This window comes from Formica exsecta, unplaced genomic scaffold, assembly GCF_003651465.1.
Source record: "Formica exsecta isolate Colony F162 unplaced genomic scaffold, ASM365146v1 scaffold443, whole genome shotgun sequence".
NCBI lineage: Eukaryota > Metazoa > Arthropoda > Insecta > Hymenoptera > Formicidae > Formica > Formica exsecta.
Window position 1 is genome coordinate 562,399 of NW_021851667.1, and position 22,028 is coordinate 584,426.

General features: G+C 37.2%; 4 protein-coding genes across 11 annotated transcripts in view; 1 reads left to right on the plus strand and 3 right to left on the minus strand.

Moving 5' to 3' along the window:
• LOC115240662 (DNA-directed RNA polymerases I, II, and III subunit RPABC3) overlaps positions 1–4,670 on the plus strand; it is a 63,874-nt gene extending 59,204 nt beyond the window's left edge. The window contains exon 4 of the mRNA XM_029815950.1: positions 4,209–4,670. Within this exon, the coding sequence (XP_029671810.1) occupies positions 4,209–4,326 (118 nt within the window). The 3' untranslated portion in view covers positions 4,327–4,670. The remainder of the gene's footprint in view (positions 1–4,208) is intronic.
• A 1,405-nt stretch (positions 4,671–6,075) lies between these two features.
• LOC115240659 (WD repeat-containing protein 92) lies at positions 6,076–7,967 on the minus strand. The gene is made up of 4 exons (XM_029815948.1): positions 7,362–7,967; positions 6,754–7,254; positions 6,577–6,674; positions 6,076–6,460 (listed from the first exon to the last, which is right to left on the minus strand). The coding sequence occupies exons 1-4, from the start codon at positions 7,626–7,628 to the stop codon at positions 6,253–6,255; spliced, it is 1,074 nt and encodes a 357-aa protein (XP_029671808.1). The 5' UTR covers positions 7,629–7,967; the 3' UTR covers positions 6,076–6,252.
• A 168-nt stretch (positions 7,968–8,135) lies between these two features.
• LOC115240656 (condensin complex subunit 3) lies at positions 8,136–11,782 on the minus strand. Its single transcript, XM_029815944.1, has 7 exons — positions 11,584–11,782; positions 10,570–11,366; positions 9,961–10,495; positions 9,507–9,803; positions 9,035–9,394; positions 8,444–8,956; positions 8,136–8,350 (listed from the first exon to the last, which is right to left on the minus strand). The coding sequence occupies exons 1-7, from the start codon at positions 11,689–11,691 to the stop codon at positions 8,237–8,239; spliced, it is 2,724 nt and encodes a 907-aa protein (XP_029671804.1). The 5' UTR covers positions 11,692–11,782; the 3' UTR covers positions 8,136–8,236.
• Positions 11,783–18,488: 6,706 nt separating this feature from the next.
• LOC115240655 (sodium/potassium-transporting ATPase subunit alpha) overlaps positions 18,489–22,028 on the minus strand; it is a 60,601-nt gene continuing 57,061 nt past the window's right edge. For all 8 annotated transcript variants that reach the window (XM_029815943.1, XM_029815935.1, XM_029815936.1 and 5 more), the window contains 3 exons: positions 19,818–19,992; positions 19,353–19,585; positions 18,489–19,080 (listed from right to left, as the gene is read on the minus strand). In XM_029815943.1, the coding sequence (XP_029671803.1) occupies positions 18,960–19,080; positions 19,353–19,585; positions 19,818–19,992 (529 nt within the window). In that variant the 3' untranslated portion in view covers positions 18,489–18,959. The remainder of the gene's footprint in view (positions 19,081–19,352; positions 19,586–19,817; positions 19,993–22,028) is intronic.

Here is a 22,028-nt window from a genome sequence, read left to right on the forward strand (position 1 = left end):
GCGTCGTGGCACCGGGGACAGTGACTGCTATTATTAGCAACGTCGTCCTCTTCTCATTTCGCGCTTCGAGAGGCAAAATAGCATCAGCTGACATCCCACTGAAAGATACGCGGCACGCCCGAGAAACCCTTGTCTCGTCGTCGTTTCTTTCGCGTGTTAAATAAGTTTGAGGCGAATTCGACGAGCGCCTTGTTAAATTATTATTATTTTTTTTTTTTTTCTTTTTGATTGTGCCTCGTGGAGCGAGAACTTAATTACACATCGAATAATAATCGCGTGACTTGAACGCATCGTTACATAAGTGTTTACATTTTTAACACGCGCGCAATGAATTGCGATCAGCGGTGAGTCAAATATCATTGTTCGATGAGATACTTCTTTATTGACATGGTGATTTAAAATATGGACATTGCAACTTTATTGCAATTTCGTGCGAGGAAAAGGAAAGTTGAAAAGCAGATTAGGTAGGAGGAAGGAAAGGGGAAAAAAAGGGGGATGGAGACTGCAAAGATTAACGAGTAAAAGAACATGAGAGTGAGCCGAGCGGAAGCGAGCCAATACGAAATTACAGGGCAGTTGGGGCTCGTGCCAGATGCGCGTTTACACGGGCCCTGAATACTGTAAATGCACTATCTGGTACGACATCTCTTCTGTCGCCGTCATCGACGATCGAGTAACGCGACGCCAACTTTATTAGAGCCGTAGATAAGTGTAAATGGAAGGAAAAATCGACATCTATATCCTGCGCTATCCTTATCATAAGGGGATAATACTGAGAAAGACACGAAGCTTACGAAGCTTACGAAGCTTTAAACTACACCGTATGCTTTGTATACTATACACTATATAATCTTTACAGGAAAAAGAAATTGTATATTAAAATTTCTTTTTATATGTATAAAATACTTGAGAACTGTCGCGTATTAGAATAGCATTCCCGGATCCCGCAGAGAGTTTAAAACAGAGGTGGAAAATTTTTTTGACAGTTTTATGTGACTTCGATTACAATCAAAATATTGTTTAACAGGAATTTACTAAAGCTTTTTTGACTTCTAATAAAAAGAATACTTTTGAAAATTTTTGATAATCAGAAATTGACGTAAAAATTTTCAAGGCGACGTACAAAGATGTTTTACAATCTAATTATATTTTTCATCTCTGCTAAGACATTTATAGTCCCTTTGATGAAAAAATAACACGTACATTGATATATAATGAAACAAACACCTGCGGTTATTTCGAATTTTCTCTCTCTCTCTCTCTCTCTCTCTCTCTCTCTCTCTCGAACTCGTCATAAAAAAAGAACGAGAAAGAAAGTATCCTCACTCTTTTTCTTTCACTAAAGTTACGATTATGTTATTACAATTATAATTACACGACAAATAACAGCAAAATGCCGTAATATTACAAGGACTATATTATTAATAACGTTCCTTTAGTAACAAATATTAATTAAATTACAATCCACCTATATGTCTAAAGTTCTAATTGGAATAATTGCGTCGGAAATTCTCGTTTGGGATTATCAACTTGGTCTAGAGCAATAATTTGCGATAATAATGTTTGATTTACGTTGCGTAAATTTGGGTTTCGAACGATCGGCATAAGAGCAACGCGAGTTCCCGCAATTAGTGTGAAATCGTCCATTAACATTTGTCGGCGATTCTGTAGAAAGTAATTCTACACACACGAGGAACTTGTTTGCTACACAATGTATGTATGTGTGTGTGTGTGTGTGTTGCGAGAAATAAATTCTGCTGCGAAAGTATTGTCAACATCGCTCTCTGCCTCCCCTCTTTTCTTTCAATTGTAAAATATGCATCTCACAGGAGGGGCGGGGGAGAGGAGAGGGTGCACTCAAGCGGCCGAACGCATGTTGCGTCGACAAATACATTTTTTTTTTGTGCGATATCATCGACGATGATGACTCCCTATGAATAGATGCGTAATGGCATTCGATCGTCCATGACGAGGGATTTGTTAACGGAGGAGTGCGTGTATTGCAGCGCCTACACTTGGTTCATGCTTCACGTAACAATTTATACGCACACATACGCACGTACATACACGCACATCGCTTACACATAGGATCATAGGCTATATTGTATCACGAATGACAATAAAAATCATCTAATGCGTTCTTCATTTAATTTTACCAGCGCCTTTATTATAAAGATTAATTTTTATATATACCATATACATATAGATATAAAAAAGTAGAAATTGTACATAGTTTTAAAAAGCATTTCCTCTTTAGAGCATTCAAATGATGGAAGCAGATGTTAACAGCATTGAAATTATACAACGGTTACATTGAATATTTTATTCCCGTTCTTAGCATTTCTACTAATTAATAAACAAGAAATTATTATTAAGAATAAAGTCATTAATCAGAGTCAAGTTGCTTTTTTCTGCAATTGGAATTTAACAATTTCAATCGAAAGAACTTGTTTTTTCATTTCCTTTGTTTTTACTTGTCTTATCTATGTTATCAATCATATTTGATAGATCCATCGATACAAAAAAAGTACAAACTTTCAAATTGCCCATCGGATAAAGAATAATCCTTTCAATTGTCCCAAGAAAAAGATTTAATGGAAAACGTTACCCCTAGAACAAGATATATACTTTTATTATGGATAAAAATAAAATAAAAAAAATCAGTTTTTACTTTAAATATCAGAATTGGAAAACAAATTGGAGATGCCACCTTCGATAAAATTTATATTTCAGTAATTTTTTGAGACATTAATAGAGATCAGATTCTTGATTTTTATAGGTAGATTACAAGACTTAAATTCCAGGATTAAAACTCGAATCTAATTTAGATGACGCGTTTTGCTATGCATTTATATAGTGGTATATTTATATTTAGCGTTAGTTATATTATGTGTGTAGAATATATAAAGATGTACGACATGTGCAAGATGATTAAAAGCGCAAAGTGCGTCGGGGGAAATGAGATGGGAGGAGGGGTAAATGGAACCAGTGCGCACACAAGCAGAAGCTCGAAATACTTGGTTAAAAATAATTGACTCTTATAAGAGCAGCGGAGTGCCTCCTAGAGAGGTAGAGATTCGTCGAAGGCAAGGTCAATCGATAGGGAAACCTCTGAACATCACACGTACGCCGCGGCTATATTCTTGTCGGTATTCGCGCCTTTTCCTCTCCCTCTCCCTCTCCCTCTCCCTCTCCCTCTCTATCTCGTAAGTCACGCGAAATTTGAATCTCACGGACGCGCTTTCGCGATCGAGGTAAGCGTGTTTCGCAGAATGCATTTTCTAAACGTCATCGACGATGGATGATTGCGCGATATCTTTAACGCCAATTGGGGCGAAAAAACTACGTCATCCATGATGACACTGGAGCTAAAACGATGGATATTTTTATACTTGCGCGTACTTTTTCGAGTCATAGAATGACGTTGGTTGTCTTTCTATCCATTAGTTCCAATCGTTATAGTAATTACATAAGTAATCAGCTGATTGTCAAGTGATGGAAGAAACGCTACTTTACTGTGGAGGAGTGTCCATAATTTCAATGTTTTCAATTAAGATAAATGACAGTTTTTCATTATTACATCGATATACAGTAATTTTTATATCTATATTATATCGTATCCTTTAATCACGGGTTTATGCATCACAAACCGGACTAGTCATTTGCAATTTATCTGATTAACAGTACTCTTGAGAATATATCTTTACACGATTGTTACATCAGAAACAATTTTTTGCCACAAGTTTGCCTTCCGCTGTATATTATATGTCACGAAAACAACGATTAAGAGAGAAGAAGAGATCGTCAATCGAGCTTGAAGAGCGGAGTATCTGAAGATCTTCAGCAAAGCAGATACATCTTTCCTAATCGTTTAAAGGAACAACTTCCTTTAGCGATCGGCGTGTTGGCAGTGTGGTTAGCTGGTTGTGTGGCCGATCTATATACACGACCGCTATCGGCACTGCAATTATGACGATCGCAGACCTGCTAGGAGGAACGTCGTTAACGATTTCAATACGGACGTTTTTTTTTTTCTTTGTTATTGAATATGAGAGAATCACGCATGCTTCACTTATTTTTACGAGCAACGAAAGAAAAATCCACTGAGCCGAGCCGCGCGTATAATGCTGTTATTAAAAAAAAAACCTGCATATTATAAAAGACGATGCAAACTTACAACTGATTGTTTTCTTCCTCTTTATTTGCAGATCAGCCTATGTATCTTTTGGAGGTCTGCTCATGAGGCTACAGGGTGACGCGAACAATCTGCACGGCTTCGAGATAGATCAACACATGTACCTGTTAATGAAGAAACTCGCATTTTAATACTACCGATCGCGCGGGCTGTCGATTTCTTCTGCCATTCGAAAGTTTCTTCAACGAATATATCAACCACCGAAGAAAGTTGCGTTTTGCATTTTATATACAATAGACAATGTACAATAGACTAAGTGATATCAATTATATTCTTCGCATTAATTTACGATGATGAAATTTTCTTTTATTTTCAATTTTGAAAATCTCGCTACAAACTCGATGATTTTATATTCTAATTAAGTTAGAATAATGTTATGACCAGATAATGTTACTGAGTCACTGGTACTACGATTACTGATCTAGGATTATTGAAAAACTTAAAAAAGAAATAAAAATATTTTTTTATATTGAAATTCCTTCCCATCTACCGATCCACGTTAATAGTTATCATCAATTTAAAAGTTGCCAAATATAAAGCAGTAATAATAAAACTCTTGTCTAATGGATTAATCTTCAAATTAAGAAAGATTATCTTTTAAACGACCATCAATCTTAATAAATGGAAATAATGAATTTCCCATTGAAAGCACATTGTGATGAACATTTAATGGAAAATGGGGGATTCTAAGGGACTATAAGGGATCAATCTTTCTATTCAAGGTTTAATCGTGACAATTGTAACTATAACACGAGCAACTATATGCAACTGCGCGGCCAATTCTTGGATGTTGACCAAATCGTCACGGAATGCATCACCAAGTGCGCCATCGAGACACGAAAATAGGAATCAGGTATTGCACACTTCTCTACCTGTCCTGTCGACGTGTGTATATATGTTCCCGTGAATATGTACACACTGCTATGTAATAAGCCAACTGACACTTGGTACACTTTCAGGATAGCCGATTCACTTTGCTTCGATTGATATAGATATGTTAAATACACATAAACGGGGAATTGTATTATATATTCTAAGATAAAATCATTTCAGAACATACAAGTCATTTTAGAAATAGGATATGCATATAACAAATGAATTGCAATAAAGGAAAAAGCATAAAGGAATAATATATTTTGTCAAGTACAAGAAAATGGAAAAATATTAGTAAAATCTAAATAAAAATGAAAAATCTTTAAATCGGAGAAAAAGCAGAATAGACACAATTGTTTCGGTCAAACATTTCTCTGCGTTCAAGATGAAACAGAGTTATTATATATAGTTAGATTTTTTTGGAATGCGTGACACGAGACACAAAAGAAAAAATCTTTAAATTTAAGCTGCACTTTCTACTACATCTTATCTCTTTGTCTTGTTCCCTCTAGAATCTGCGTCAAAGTTTAATCTTAAATATTAATGTGTTGTAAAACTCTAAAAAATTTAAAGAGAATTAAATAAAATGAGTGGATCGAACGGCGACAACCATATCCCGGCAAAGACATATGAACGTGACGATGATAATTAATTTATATAATTACAATCGAGGTATTTCTGACCTTGTGTGTACGCGCGCAGCTGCAATGCTGCTTCCTCGCACAACGCAGCGCGAGGTAGACGCGACAACATGCAGGTCGAATACGCCTCAAATGGCGGAGGTTGGCACGCGCAATATTGCGTAACGCTCGCGACTACGCGCGTAAAATGGCCGATGCTTAGGAAGAGTCCGATTCTAAATAGATTAGTCCAATAATATATAATTCACTCTCATCTGCTGGCCATTGCGTAACGCGCCCGTAAACAAGAAATCGATATTTCGAATCCAAACTATAATAGTATCGAGATGCCGCTGATAAATAACGAGTTTGATGCACATTTTCTTATTCTTCTCAGTTTTCTTGCTTATTATCTGACTGTATTACATGTATTCGATAAAGTCGCATATGAGGCAATTCAAGAATTGTATTAATAGCTACCTTAAGCATACAAAATGGAACTTGAAGGAACTTTTCTCCTGCTATAGTACAGACTTATATTTACAAGCATTTTCCGCTGTTTAATCAATATGTGTTTAGTTTCGTAGTGATGATAACGCGTAAGCATTGATCAAACGATGTGCAAACGCCAAGTCCTTGTTTATCCGGACTCCAATCCAAAGAACTAACGGGTTGCGATGAAAGCATAGTATTTTGCAGCAAACTAACGTTGCCCACGACACCCTGCTCGATCCCGTCGGCATCCGTGGTTTTTCTTTTCTCTGGATAATTACTAAGAAACAATAAATATTAGTTTTTAAAGCACATATATTCTCGCAGAAATATAATGCCCTTAACATTGCAATTTTATAAAACAGATATAAACTATATATATATATATACACTTACTATTTCCAAAGACAGATTGTTCCTCCGCCGCCACAAGTTGCGAATATTTCACGATTTTGTGGTAAATGCTTAACCAGCCATACCGTCGACTTATGAGCCTAAAATCATGCAGTCACACAGGTTACAAACTTATATATATTAAAGAGTATAAATTTTCATTCTCTCTAAATAATGGACCTTTTCAACAAGATATGGAAAGCCCTTCTTGGGATGCTGAGTCTTCAAGTCAAAGAGATAAAATTTTGATTCTAGCGTAGTGGCAACCAGCTTGTTCATGGGGATGTCTTTCCTGTCAAACTCGAGACTGCAAACTCCATTTTTCAGATTACTTTCCCATTTCACCGTCATTGCTCTCAGATCAAATATTTTGACATCACCATTATCATATCCCGCAGCCACTACTCTCTCCTCAGAATTGTAAGAATTGCCAAACGCGACCGACCAGCAATCTCGTCGATTTTCTCCTTCCTTAGGCTCCATAATAGCGACCGGTCGACTCTTCTGCCTGGGATCCCATACTTTAACACTTCCATCTCTGGATCCAGTTACCAATTCGGGTGCACCGCATCCTACGCTGGCACCTGCTACTCCATCAATGGCATTTATAATCTGTGTGTGAGCGTTAGCAGTGTAAACTGGTATCGAGGGATCCTCTAAATTGTAGATATTTAGTTTACCCTATAAGATGGGCGGATCATATTTAGCATATTCTGTAAAACTTTATCAAATAAGATACTATTAAATGTAAATATTAGAACATTAACAAATATCTGAGTAAAAGAAACCTTAAAATCACCGGTAGCTAAGTGTCTATCCCGAAGATTGGAAGCCTTGAATGTTCCACATTTCATCTGATTAGACCTCTCTATATCCTTCACGAGCTTCAACTCACCGCTGGACAACTCGTAAATCTGTATAATACCGGTACCACGAGGTCGAGAACCCATAACCACGAACTTGGCGCTGCATGGTATCCATTTGACATCAAACAGCGAATAGTCCACCGATTTCTCAATGTGGCAAATTATTTGCGGTTTCGCCAACTTATCCATGTCTGTAAAGGATTTCTTCTCAACTTCAATTATCGTTAAGAAAGTCTGTTCTCATATTTTTGTAGCAAAAGACATAAACTGCTTTCAAGTAACTATAAACAAACTTATACGCCATCTAAAGGTCGCCATTATTACTAAAAGATGTCATTCCAGTAGCTGCAGCTGCCAATTCTAGATTTTGTAAATATCATTATATAAATATGGATTGGCTATAGTTTCTGTATTAGATGCGATGTCTAGAGTCTGAAGGGAGTTAGACAGAGAAACATACATTTGTAGTACTTTTCTTTCTCTCTCCAAGTGTCACATGTACACATACATTGTGTTTATATATATATATATATGCATATTACCAGCCCATATCTATAGTTTATCCTTATCCACTTATGTATAGAAATCAGTGGTTGAAATAGTGACATCTAACAAGGAAAAAAAAAAGCAAATATTTCATATAAACACAAGAGTATAATATATAGATAAATTGCATTTTAAGAACATCTAATAATGTGCTTTTTGTATTTTATTTTTAACCTTTTCGGAAATCCAGGAATGGAGCAAATATAAAAATATATATTATTTATACAGATATACAAAATTTTAAACAATATTTAGTCTTCGCTGTCAGTTTCACATTCTACCGCCACCTCCATTGCTTCAGGGCTTTCTAATTTTTGTTTGAACTGCTGAATATATTTCAGCAACCGTTTATCAGAATCCTTCACCTATATTATCAAATATATCGAATTACAATCAATATATATTATTTTATCAATTGTATTAAAGATTTAAAACAAAAATATAAAGAGTTTATATACCATTTTCGTAACATTCTCGATGGCTTCTTGCAAATTTTGTTTCGATGGAGCATCCTCTATTTGAATACATAAATTCGTTAAAGATTTAATGAGAGTATCCTTATCTATGTTGCTTTCCGGATTTAGAATTTCGGCCAATATAGCAAATGCAAGATTGTTGTGCGTGTAAAACGTTTGATCGCCGGTTTTCTGATATCCTCTCCTGGTTAAATTCAGTATAAATTTGGAAACGTGATATGTATCGATTTCCCGTAACGGACTAACATCCGGTGCATCACAAAGAGCTCGCAGTGTTGGAAAATAAGAGCTTTCGAGTATTTCTTGTGCTTCGGGTACACGTACGATAAAATGCTCGAAAAAAACGCTTAAGCATTGTCGAAGATAAATATCATCAATGTTGGCTTTATTATAGCCCAGAATTATCAAACGCGATATAAGACTACTGCTACTAATTCGTTGGTTGAGCAGCAGTTTACAGAATCCTTCTGTAGCAATAGTACGCATATCTTGATTCTGTAAATTTCAAAATATAGTTGCGTTACAGTAAATTTTACCCAATTATAGCAGAATTCAAGAATATTAGCTATTTACCGTATTGTTCAACAATCCCATTAAGATTTTGATGAAATTGCAAGGGCCCTTCTCCATTTCAATCCGTTTATTTATAGAAATGACACTGTCTTCATGTGTGTAAAGCGAACGACTCTTTTCAGATCTATTCTGCATGGAATTCTCTTCCTGGATTTGCAAATTTTCAAAATATTCCAACCCATATATAAGCAAGAGATCGAATATTGCCTTCAAAGCAACTATCCAAATTTCTTGATTCTCGTGCTCGTAAGAAAATTGGTAGAAAAATATCATTACATGTTTTTTAGCTAACTCTTTGTCTAGTATACAATAAGTACCTAACACTTTTAGCGCTAATACATGCACATTATCATCGGGATGCTAAAACAAAGTGAAATTAAAATGTGATGAATAGTAGTAAGTAATTGCATAAAAAATATAAAATATTATAATTATATACTCATATAATGTATATAACTTAATATACGCTTACGTCGAGACTACTTAAAACAAGAGACATCAAACTCTTGAGTGTGGGTGTTAATACGCGAATGGATTGCATCGCAAAGTACAAGATGTTGAGGCACTTCACCATAGTTGTGGTATCATTTTTTTCCTCACGCATATCATCGGGTATTACAGCTTCTTGGATCTTAGACAACTGGTTTATTTCTTCTTTTAAGACCTTAATCTTGTCTTTTAGACTCTCAGCTTGTAAAAAATTCTCTTCCTTGATCGCTTGATATAATTCCTCTTCAAGCTCTAATATATCAACCTTTAATCTTGCTTTCTAGAATCAAATTTAAAAAAATAAAAAAAAAAAAAGAAATAAAAGGATCTGGGTAGTAATTAACTTAATGTAAATCGTCTACAATGCAGAACTGTGTGTGCCTAACATTTTTCTCATCTACAATATATAATTAACAATGCTAGATTCTAATACTCACTTGCATGTCTTTCTCCTGTTGCTGCTCCACAGTAATTTGCTGAGTATCTAAATTTTCGTTTGAAGGTAGTCTAGTTTCGCTAATAACATTGGCAATAATATTCAACATGTTGTTAGCATCTGGTATCACTTTTACCAAATGGTTTACTATACATTCGATTATTTTATCGCAGCAATGATCGCTCATTAGAGTATCTATTATTAATTCGTTCAGATTCTTCCTACCCACTTCGTCTGCGAGATCATAAGTTGTGGATATCTCAAAGAGTTGTAGTAGAATAAACTTATGGCATTGTTTTTCCCATACTTCATATGACTTGGAAGATATGAGAGTCATATATTCGCGTATATATGTACAAAATCCCGATAATTCCGGAATAATTAATTCTAAATCTTCCGTACACGACAGACTCTGAAAATGTTTTATTACACATTTCCAATACAAAATATTTTCGTTCGATATATTTGTCAGTGAAATTAGTCTTGTGTCTTTATCTATTGGCAGTTGCTCCAATAAATTTTTTGAATTAGCATGTCTGCAAAAAAATATTTAATATAAAATTCTGTCATTGATATTTTTTTTTTACCATTTACTTGTTTATATACTCACTTGAATAGTACCTGTAAAGCTAAGGTGGCAGTTTCTGTTCCTATACCAGCATCGAGAGCATGTACAAGATTTAAGTACTCCCCCTTGTAGCATCGTAGCCATGTTGGCAACAAAACATTGCTTACACATTTTCTGACACTGTCGGATCTGTCTTTGAGACCGTTCTTCAACAAACATTCTCTTTGTTCGATAGTCAAGGAACGCACTGTGATTTTACTGATAAATTCAAATGCCATCTTGCGCACATTATCATCGATATCTCGTGTTCTTGTCAATACAGCTTGTAAAGTCTTTTGATTTCTACCCATACAGGCAAGGACCGCCTTGCGAACTTCAGCGCTTGGATCTTTAGATACATGAAATATATACATTTTTATTACAGGACATTGCTCATCCGATGGATCTTGCAATCTGTGCAGAGCAAAAACAGCCTGTGCTCTGACTTTAAATGATTTATCCAACAAACGATCCATCATACTGACTGTAATTTGATCGCATAGATTATCATCGATAAAAGCATCATCGCCCATAGAATTGAAGAGTATGTTTAGAAAGTAACATATGCGAAATCTCACTGCTTTATCTTTAGCACTGTGATGCGATAAGAGAAATTTGAATAACTTGTTGACAAATGGAGACATTGGTTCCATGGTTTCGCTCTCCTTGGTAGAATAGAAGCTTACTATAAATTTGGCACAAAACTCTAATGTGTTTATAATATGCAGATGTTTCTGCGCCATCGTGAGAGGCACTTTCAAAAATGTGATGAAATATTTCCAAAATGTATTTAAGTCGGTCTGAAAATTAAAAAAAATCATAAAACATTGACATAAGATTTAGTTTAATAAAATAAATATGCAAAAGAAAAAATTACTTTAAATCATTGTACAGATAATTAGTTGATTCAATCTTGAAATGTTATAAATTATTAGAAATCTCAGAAAATACTATAAAGCTATTAAAAAAAAGGAACAAAACCAAAATACTCGAAAAGTACATAATGTTCGGACTTACTCTCTCATATAATTTCTTCATTTTCTTCATGTACTGTGGATGATCAATCTTATTGTACTGCGCTTTGCAGAATATATTTTTCATTTCCTTCTCGATTGCTGAAACCATATTTGTTCTTTTAAAAATTGCTAAACGCTCTACGAAAACCTGAACAGCCGCGATAAAATGTTTCACGCATGCGTAATAGCGTAAAAGTCAGATGACTCAGTAGCGTATATATTTTATCGAAATGTATGGTATCGTTAATACCCATCATGAAGAAAAAAAATGGGAGGTTTCTGGAAAAGTTAATATATTTACTATATATAGATTAATAATACATGTGCTCGATATAGCGCTTGAAATAAATATTTTCATGTCATTAATGTAGTAATACGAAGAAATACGTTAGAAACATATATCGAATCCAAAAGCGTCCTATTTGCACGAGTCTCTTAAGCTTGTGTCACGTGGTCCGCTGCACAGTGTCATTAGTGATGGGCAAAATATTCCCATTGGACATCACTGACCGTTAAATTTTCAAACAAATGTCAAGATGACGGTTAACGGCAGCTCGATGATGTTGAACAAGGTTATAATCGATCGACGAATACCGAATTTTGTATCCGCCATCTAAGAAAATTCATTCAAATGTGTATTTTCTTTAAATTCTATTCAGTCTGTAAAATAAGGACTATTTGTACCAATATTGTTTCATTGTAAATGGCAAGTAAAATTGGTATAAGAATTATCTCGAATGTGTGATATAAGTAAATAAGAATCTATACACATATATAAAAATAAACGCGCTTGCTTTCCAAGGAGAAATTTACAAATGTTTCCATCATAGACATAGACATATATGGATATATATTCGCATGACTGTTTGACAATCGCAAGAGATATAAGCATCACTACGCTTGCGCAATATAACAGCCAATCAGATTTAAGCACAATTTACCTCGTCGCACCGTCCCGCAATGGCTTCACTTCACTTGCCTAAAACCATGAGTTTATGCTCGGTCTCTATATTTTCTATGTCTATGGTTTCCATATTTTGAACTCAATGAAATTTACATCTAATATTGGATATTTTCAAATTTATAGAGAGATTTATAAACGATTCATACGAGATACATGATCATATAAGTAAACATTTCACACAACAGTAAATTAAGAACCGAGATTTAAATACATCGTGGTATAATCTTTATCGTTTATACATTTATAAGTCGCAAATATTTCCTCGAGTAATGTAGTTTTGTTTGCAAAATATTTGAACAGTTTATTTATTATTCTCTACTTATTATAAATTTCTAATTATTCTTGGATATATCTTTATCTCAGCAACGATAATAATAATTACAAAAATACAACAAAAAGTAACGATTAATAATAATATAGTGAGCTCGTCACGCGTTTGCTCCTACGATAATCGCAAGAATGACGCACAATTTTTTTTTTAATCTACTCGATGTCGGTTGAAGAGGAAAGACAAGGAAAATGGGAAGCCGCTCTATATATTAATTATGTATTTTTTATTTAACATCAAAAGTAATGACACTTGGGTTGTATTCGTATCTCAGAGGTTGCGATGTATTTTCACATGTGTGTCGCGTGTGTAAAAACAGAACTTATCGAATAATAATTAATTAATTAATTGCGAAAGGGAATCGTCAATCGTCAATCGGAATATAGATATAGCTGGTGGAGCGGTGTACGTGTCATTTCCGAGCGTGTAACCCGTATCTCTCTCTCTTCTTTCTTTCTTTCTCTATACGCGGTGTACAAAGTGTGTAAATGTGTGGTATACGCGGCGTTTATAACGCAAGAAAAAAAATAAGAAACAGAAAAAAAAGTGTATATACGGATAGACCCGTGAGGCGAAGAAGCGGCCCTCTCTCTTCGGGAGAAGAACGCTTCTCGGTCGAGGTCGCCGTCGTTCGCGCGTGCGATCTGTTTGTCCGTCATTCACAATTATTTAAAATATATATACAATATTAATAAAACATCGTTCCGCCTTACTTTTTCTCTCTCTCTTTTTTAAACTTTTTTTTTTAATCGTTCAATGATTCCGATGCGGTATGCGGCGGGCTGTGCAGGCGCGCGGCGTCATTTTTTTTCGCGAGGATATTCCTAATGAACGTTCCTAATGAAAGCGTTCCAATAAGCGGGAAAAACGAAAAACTAAATTTTCTATTCGAGTGTATGTATGAGTTTATGTTTTTGATCGCGGAGAGAATCGGAATGAAGCGAAGAACACAGAGAGCCGCTTGTTTTTCTCTCCACAGAAACGCGCGAAAAAGGATAGAAACGAAATGATAATCGCGTGTATGTGTATACAGAGGATCCAGGAGGATCCTCTCTTTTCCGAAATCACGCGTGCAAAGATACGAAAGCGTAACATTGTCCTGCACTCCATGGATAAAGTAAGCTTGTAGAACGCGATGAGTAAGCGTGTATAAGCGCGACATCGTCCCGCTCAGTCCACCGCAAAAGGATTGTGTGTGGTCTTAGACCGAAACTTCCTCCCCCGCCTGGCATGTCTTCCTTCAACCCTTGTTTTCTTCCCTCCTTCTTCTTCTCTTCTTCATCGTCACCTTCTCCTCCATCTCTTTTCTACTCTGTCTTCCATCTTTTTTTTTTGTTCGCTTATACGTACTTTGTTTTTTTTCTTCAACAACACGATCTAGACTAAACCATATATAATAATTACATCTAATAATATCTTATTGTAACATGTATTATTATTAATATTATTATTATTTATCATTATATTATTTATTTATATTATTATACTATTATATTTTATTAATAATATTTAAATTATTAGCCTAAAGTAAAGAGGCGGCGCACGACGGCAAAGCATTTTTTTTGGGCTCCTACGGCCCCCCTACAGGCACGGAACACCCTGTCGACAACGCCGCGGATCTTCTCCATAGCTTCAAAGATATCCACCGCATACATACACGCAGCCTTCTTCTTCTCTTCTTCATCGTCACCTTCTCCTCCATCTCTTTTCTACTCTGTCTTCCATCTTTTTTTTTTGTTCGCTTATACGTACTTTGTTTTTTTTCTTCAACAACACGATCTAGACTAAACCATATATAATAATTACATCTAATAATATCTTATTGTAACATGTATTATTATTAATATTATTATTATTTATCATTATATTATTTATTTATATTATTATACTATTATATTTTATTAATAATATTTAAATTATTAGCCTAAAGTAAAGAGGCGGCGCACGACGGCAAAGCATTTTTTTTGGGCTCCTACGGCCCCCCTACAGGCACGGAACACCCTGTCGACAACGCCGCGGATCTTCTCCATAGCTTCAAAGATATCCACCGCATACATACACGCAGGTATGTTCCTCTCTTTCGTTCTCTTTCATTTTCTCTCTCTCTCTCTCTCTTCCATTCTTTCTCTCTTTATCCTGCATTTTTCCATTCGCATCCGATCCGAAAAAACGGACATTCCATTGAGAGTAACAATCACGCGCGAAACGTTTTAAATCATCGCATATTCGTTGTGACAGAAGCGATCGATCTTTTACGGCGCAAGAGCCGTGTCGCAACATTAAAATCGAGCCCTATTCATCCCGGCTCAGTTAATCGCTGTCTCTTTCTAAAAATTACAGTTTTTCGCCTATATAACGCAGAGGAGGAGAATTCAGTTGATCGGCGTCGATCGAATTTGGAAACGCCATGATGATTGGATAGCGTCCGAATAGAATAGATTTCGCGTGATGCACCGATCGGCCGATGGATACTTTTGAAACGTCTCGAATTCCAGTTCCCGATGTACGAGCTCGCGCGCGAGTCGTGATCTCGTCTCTATCCGATGCCTTTTTCCCGCACCCGTGAGCAAAGCCTCTGCTTCGTCATTCTCTTCCGCGTGGGACCATGCAAGTACAGCCTAAACGACAACGTTGAGAACGTTTGATTTTTCTTTCTCAGACCTTCCATTCTTTTGAGTTGATCGGTCGCGTATCCTGAATGCAATTCGCGCAATCTCTCGTGCGTTTTCAACAGAGAAAATCAATCGCGCGAGAAGTCGAGGAATTGCGAGCCTTATTTCGGGTCCACTCGAGGCGGCGGCACCGGACGGAAGAAACCGGCGAAGGAAGAAACGTTTCGCGTTGTACGGGGCACCTCGAGAACACGTCGATTATTGAACACTTAGGGTAGTTTTGGGGCCTGGGCCGCCGAACGAGCGTCGCATGTTCACTCATCGAGTCCCGCGTTCGCCACAATCGATCGACGAGAACGCGATCATCTCGCGGGTTATTATATAACATGATATAATTGTAACAATATAGCCACGCAATTGCTCCATTCTCCCTTCGTAATGCAATGATGAGTTAGATACTGGACTTTGGATTGCTTATACGCGATATGTAAATGAAAGAAGCATTATTGTTTGCAAAGGAAATGGAATGATTATCGTCCGAGAGTCGCCACACGAGTGTGTCTTAAATTAATCGCGTTTCACAATATTTTTAACGATAGCTGCGAGAACGATGTTTTGAAACCCTACTGTTTCGTCATATTGATTTCGCGATATTGATTCTAATTTTTGAAAAGCAGAGAGAGAATATATCTCTTATTCATTCTTTCATTGTCCAAAAATGACTGTAGCTTTCGCGTCTCTTTTCAAGTGCGATTTCACATAATTATTCAGATATCGTTGAACGAAAATTTGTTCGCGCGGGTAATATTTTTCGTCTTGCGGACTTTCTCACGCAACCATCAACGCGATCGCGTCCGAAACGAACGCGGGCAACGATTGAGAGAGACCCATCCCAGGGGAGACGAGAGGAGGGAGGATATAATATATTCGTGTATACAGTTGCGAGATCGCGTCGATGAGAAAAGTCTCGGATCGTCCCGGCCCGAAAAAAAAGAAAAAAAGTCGCGTGGCAGGCATTTTAAGTCACCGTTGTGTGTTGTTTCGATACTACACGCACAACGCACATACACGCGCACGCATACACACACATACGTAACACGAACAGCGCGCTCGCCGGCTGGCTAACAAGAGATCCTATACGTTTCGCTGCTATACAGAGCGTTCCGCATTGCGGGGGGGTCAATGATTTATAGCGAGCTGTCCCGCTGGCATTTTAAATCTATGAAAAACTAAGAGAAGGAATTTTTATATTCTTCATTTAGCTTTTACCTAAGTAAGAACATTTTTTTACTCGCTTTCTCTGCTCCGGTCTGTCTCTTTCTTTCCCTGTCTATATTCTGCGTACATATACCGCACCCCTTCTCTAATACAAAGTATCCAGTGTATTATTCCTCATATTCGCTATCCCATTATCCTGCCTCACCTTTGTTATCTCTCTTTCTCTCTTTCTCTTTCGTCGTTAATCAATAACGTTTTATAATAATTCACTTATCTTCTCAAATGGCATGCGGCAGGATTTATTTTCTTTTCCCTCCGGTTCGCCGGCAACCAGGCCGCGACCACCTACCGCTTTACTATCTGCCCGCGCAATCACATAACATATCGTTTATCAGTTCGTATATTCTCGTCAATTGGTAGTGATTCAGTTGATAATTATTTTACATTTACTATCCACATACATATCTTCGCCTCCTAATTATACCTCTTTCCCCCACCCTCCTACTGCTCGATTACGATGGGATGAACCACCCCGCTCTCCGCTGGAACCCACCCCGATCAGCGCGCACTTTTCTTCCATTCCCAGTCCATTCTCCCCGTATGTTTTCACGTGTGTTAGTGTGATATTATTTTCGAGCTAAGAGTCATAACTATACTGAAACTACGCGATACGTTTTTGCCGTTTTCGTCCTGACAGCTACACGGATTAAGACTCAAAACCGAATGTGTATGTCGTTTATTTAATAATAATAAATACTGCGAATGCGACTTTATTTAATTATATTTTATTATTTTTTTTTTTTATTTCATTTAGTTATTTATATAACTTTCTCTCTCTTCCCTTTATTTTAGTTATTTTATCATGACGTATAACTATAGACCGTGCCGATATATCTGTCGTATCAGGTCCTTCGTTACAATTAACAAGTAATTAGATTTTCGTACGAAGTATATATTTCGGTGTCACGCGAGATGCCTAAGAATTTTCTTTAACGGTTCTCCTGTTATATTGAGCACTTTTTTCGATTTGCTCTGTCACGTCGGTCTCTCTGCTCCCCTTTCTTTTTCCACGAGTCTCTATCTTCTTGTCTTCGATTTAAAATTCTTCTCAATGGAGGGCGTGTTGTGTGTATGTGCCGATCTTTGGCGTACCATTATTTTGCGCGCATTGATCGACGATCAACGAAAGCCTATTATTATAAAGTTTCTTGGTAACGCAAAAATGTCTACTATAATACGCCACTAATAGTATAAGAAGTCGCGTGAATGTAGTAATTTGCATCCGGCATACATAAGAATACACGTGATTCCGTGATTCTCTGTCGCGCATTAGCACCCCGGTCTCTCGAGCGCGTGTCTATTCCCGCTGCCGTTTCGGACTTTCTCATTGCCATTTCGGCTTCCTTTCATCTATGTTTCATCGCGTTACCACGTTTTTTCTTTAGGCCTGACACTCTTGCATCAGTTACATTGCAGCGTCATCAACTCAGCGACTCTTCTCAATCATCTCTTTCTCTCTTTCCTTCGTTCCATCTTCGAACAATGCTTGTAGAATATATCGTCCATAACCTGATAGTAGCAGCAGCAGCAGCAGCAGCAGCAGCAGCAGCAGCAGCAGCAGCAGCAGCAGCAGCAGCAGCAGCAGCAGCACCAATCATCACCGGAAAGCCTCGTAGTTGTATAGTTGGACGCAGAGCAGAAGGCGCGACTTCCCAATCGGCTTCCCAATCTGTATGATGGTGACTGGTGAAATTTCCCCTCGATGAAACCTTCTTTTCTCTCTCGAACACCGGATCAATTTTTTGAGACTATGAAACTTCGCACGCAAGCGTGCAAGCGATTGTTGGCGGCAAGCCAGAACAACGAGCGTGCTCTTTGTATCTCGCGCTGTATCTATAGCGCTAAAGGGTCTTCTCCATGTCGCGGAGAAATAGCGCCTTCTTTCTCGTCGTGAGAGCAAGCGCGAATTTTTGCGCATCATCCTTCGTTATCCATCCATTGCTCTCTCGACACGTGACTCGGACAGACCCAGTAGCACATTCCATGTGAAAAGTGTTATATATCTGTTCAACATGAGTGATTTACTTATTTTTCTTTTTTTTCAGGTGTATATCTTTCAGGTGTGAGTATGCGTCTCATTCTCTCTCATCATCATTCTCTCTCTCTTTCTCGCTCTCTTTCTCTCGCTCTCTCGTCCGTTCACTCGTCCTCTTGCGTGCGCGCTCTGCATGCGTGTGATTTAATTCTCCTTGCGTCTAATAGTAAGTTTCTTGCTCGAGCCAGCCGCCTGGATTCCGGCGGAGATAGAATCGTCTCGTCTCGTCATAAATGAAGATGGCGAACATGAACGGCAGAGCTGGCAGCCACCATACGAACCTGCAACGTTACATGTATGGGTTATTAATTCTCGTGTTGCATCGTATTATACAAATATATACTGCCGATTTGAAAGTAAGTACAATTCAACGACGATGATGTTTTAACTGCAATCTTTGTGTATTAAATAAAAGTCGAGTTTAGATTAGATTTGTTTAGCGTTAAATGTGTAAAAGATTTGAATAAATATATTATAATCAAAGTTTGAACATAAATTTGGTTCTTGGTACAAATTTTAGAGACCGAGAGATACAAAGATGGATAATACATACTTGAGTGGGAACATACGAAGACCCTTGTCCATACCGGGCGTATAACTTAGGAACGCAGCGAGGGCGGTCTCAAACACGAGGCCAAAGTTCAGAGCCCAGTTTCTCATTCCCTGGTGAATAATCGAGTTCCGGCGCGTTTTACAGACGATCAGATCAGCCCATTGCACAATTACAATCGATACGAAGAAAGCTGTATGGCAGGTGAATTCCAGCGTTTTGCGGTCTCTATAGGTCTGTTTTTTTTTTGCAAGAAATAAATTTACATGATTAACTATAGATGCTTTTAATATATGATTATGTCAAGAAATTGAGAATATGATTAAATTAAAAGTTAAATTAAATTTTTATTATTAATGCTACGTCTTCTTTTTTTTCAGTTATTAACAAAGAAGAATTGGTTTGCTGAAAATTAAGTATCAGAATGCTTTAATAGAAGAGAACGTCCGATGTTCCTCGATTACTTACCCATTCCTGACCGTAGCTGTCGGTTAAATCATTGATAGCCTTAGAGTCCCATTGCTTTCGGATGCCAAACAGATATAGGGGCAGGAATCCGTTTTCAGCCATAATGACAAAGTAGACGAAGAAACCGGCTGCGGCTTGGATCATACCGATTTGACCATATGCCATCGAAATAAGCCTAAATAAGATAAATTCGTTGAAGAGCATTCTCTTCGGGAGACCAATGACGCTGCTTGCTGTTAGATTTCGAGGAATCTTTACTTTTCGCCGTGGTAACTTTATTGCACTTTAAACGCGACACGTTTTATCCTCCGAGAGTGATTCACGATAATAAAATTTTTATATTAATATAGAATTGAAAAATTTAATGGTCTGACTTTTTCAAAAGCTCGAAAAAAATTAAATTTAAGATTTTTAAGATTTAATCAAACTTTTAATAAAACGTATATTAAATGTAGTCCTTGAATATGGCTTTTGCGCTGCATTCATTCGAGAAGTCTTTTCTTCCCGACTCTTGGTAGTGAAACCTTTTCAGGCCGACACACGACGCATTTCAAGATCCCTCGATATCCCAAGAAGCGTTTGCCATCGATCGTCCGACTTTGGCGTTACTTCTAATAGTCAAAATTTGTGTTAAAGTTAACGGAAGCCATTGTCACCGGTTAGGAGCAAAATGCAAATTACTTACCAGCGCAATAGACGGACGGTTAACGATCGGTTCTCGACAGTGAGATGCATGCCACATAGAGCGAATACGGACAGAGACAGATAAATCAGATAGACAGACAGACAGACATAGTTGTCGCTTGCCAGTTCTCACGATAGCAAGCTGCACGTGAGTCTTTGCACCTTTGTTAACATCGAAGCTGCCCATTTCCCATAGTTACCTCGCGCTACCGAAGCTTACCCAGCGCACGTTTCCAGCCCATTGAGAGTTAGCATTAATATCAAAGCGATTTACTGGCTGGCGTACAAGTATTTTATATCATAATCGAAGAGTTCAAAGCAAGATGGACCAAGTTCGCAATAATATGCAAAGGTTTATAAATGTGACTTTGTATTTAAAGTGAAGCTTACAAGATTTAATCTGCTTTTGCTCCAATGTTTTGATTCATCATTACATGATTGATAATCTGGCTGTAGAGAATCTTTCCATCATGCAATATTATCGATTGTTATTAACAATCTAATTGAAGGATTGCACAAAGTACATTATTACGAGCATAAAATTGTAAAAAGATAGAAATAAAAATTTTTCTCATTTTTTTTTAGGCTTCTATAAGTGGATTTACGATTTACAAGGAAAATCGATTGTTAAATCAGATTATCAATACAATCAAAGCGTAATATAACTTTGTATCTGTGCTGCTTCTATTACATTTGCAGTTAAAGTTGTACTAAACTCTCTACAAAAAATTACTACGAATAATCAATCAATGTGTATGTCGTCAAAGCAATTGTAAGATGCATGCAATGAGAAAATATCTGTGCGCAGGGCTGAGTTTGGAAGCCAGTCGCATGCGACGGTTTGGCAGTCATAGTTAGTTGAACTGGACGGTTTAGTGCTCGACTTATCAGGTCCGGGAAACGCAGTCGAACGGAGAAGAGCCTGTAGTTAACGAGTTAGCGTTCGCGCAAGCGTGCTCAGCGTATTTAAGTGTCAAATGTAGAGAGAAGAGCTGCAGAGCATTAAATAAATGCATGGCATTAAAATTTCCTGACGTGAAGACATCGGGTATATAATAAAAGCGGCAGCGTGACGGAGATCGATATCGCGATTGCGATCCAAGATCATAGAACGCGTTATTCGCCGCTGAAAAAGAGACTGCGCTCAAGCTGTGCATGTCGTTTTCAAAAGCTGCTCTCGGTGACCGACACCGGAGTTGTGCTCTCCATCCTCGATGAGAATTTAAAAAAAAAAAAGGTCAAAGACAGCGAAGAAGATGACAGTTGAGATAAAACGTGCATTTTGCGGAATAATCGTCGGTAGATGGTCGCGAATTCGCCGTTTTTCCGGTGAATGTTTCCGACGATGTTAATCCTCGGTTTATAGTATAAGTCTATCGAACTCGTATCTCTGTCCCTGGAAATGTCATGTTTTTACAAAAAAAGTTTATGCAAGATGAATATATATACATCCAGGATTTGTAATACACCATAAAATTAGAAACTTTCTTATTCCTAGTTTTCTACATATATTTATTTAAATAAATA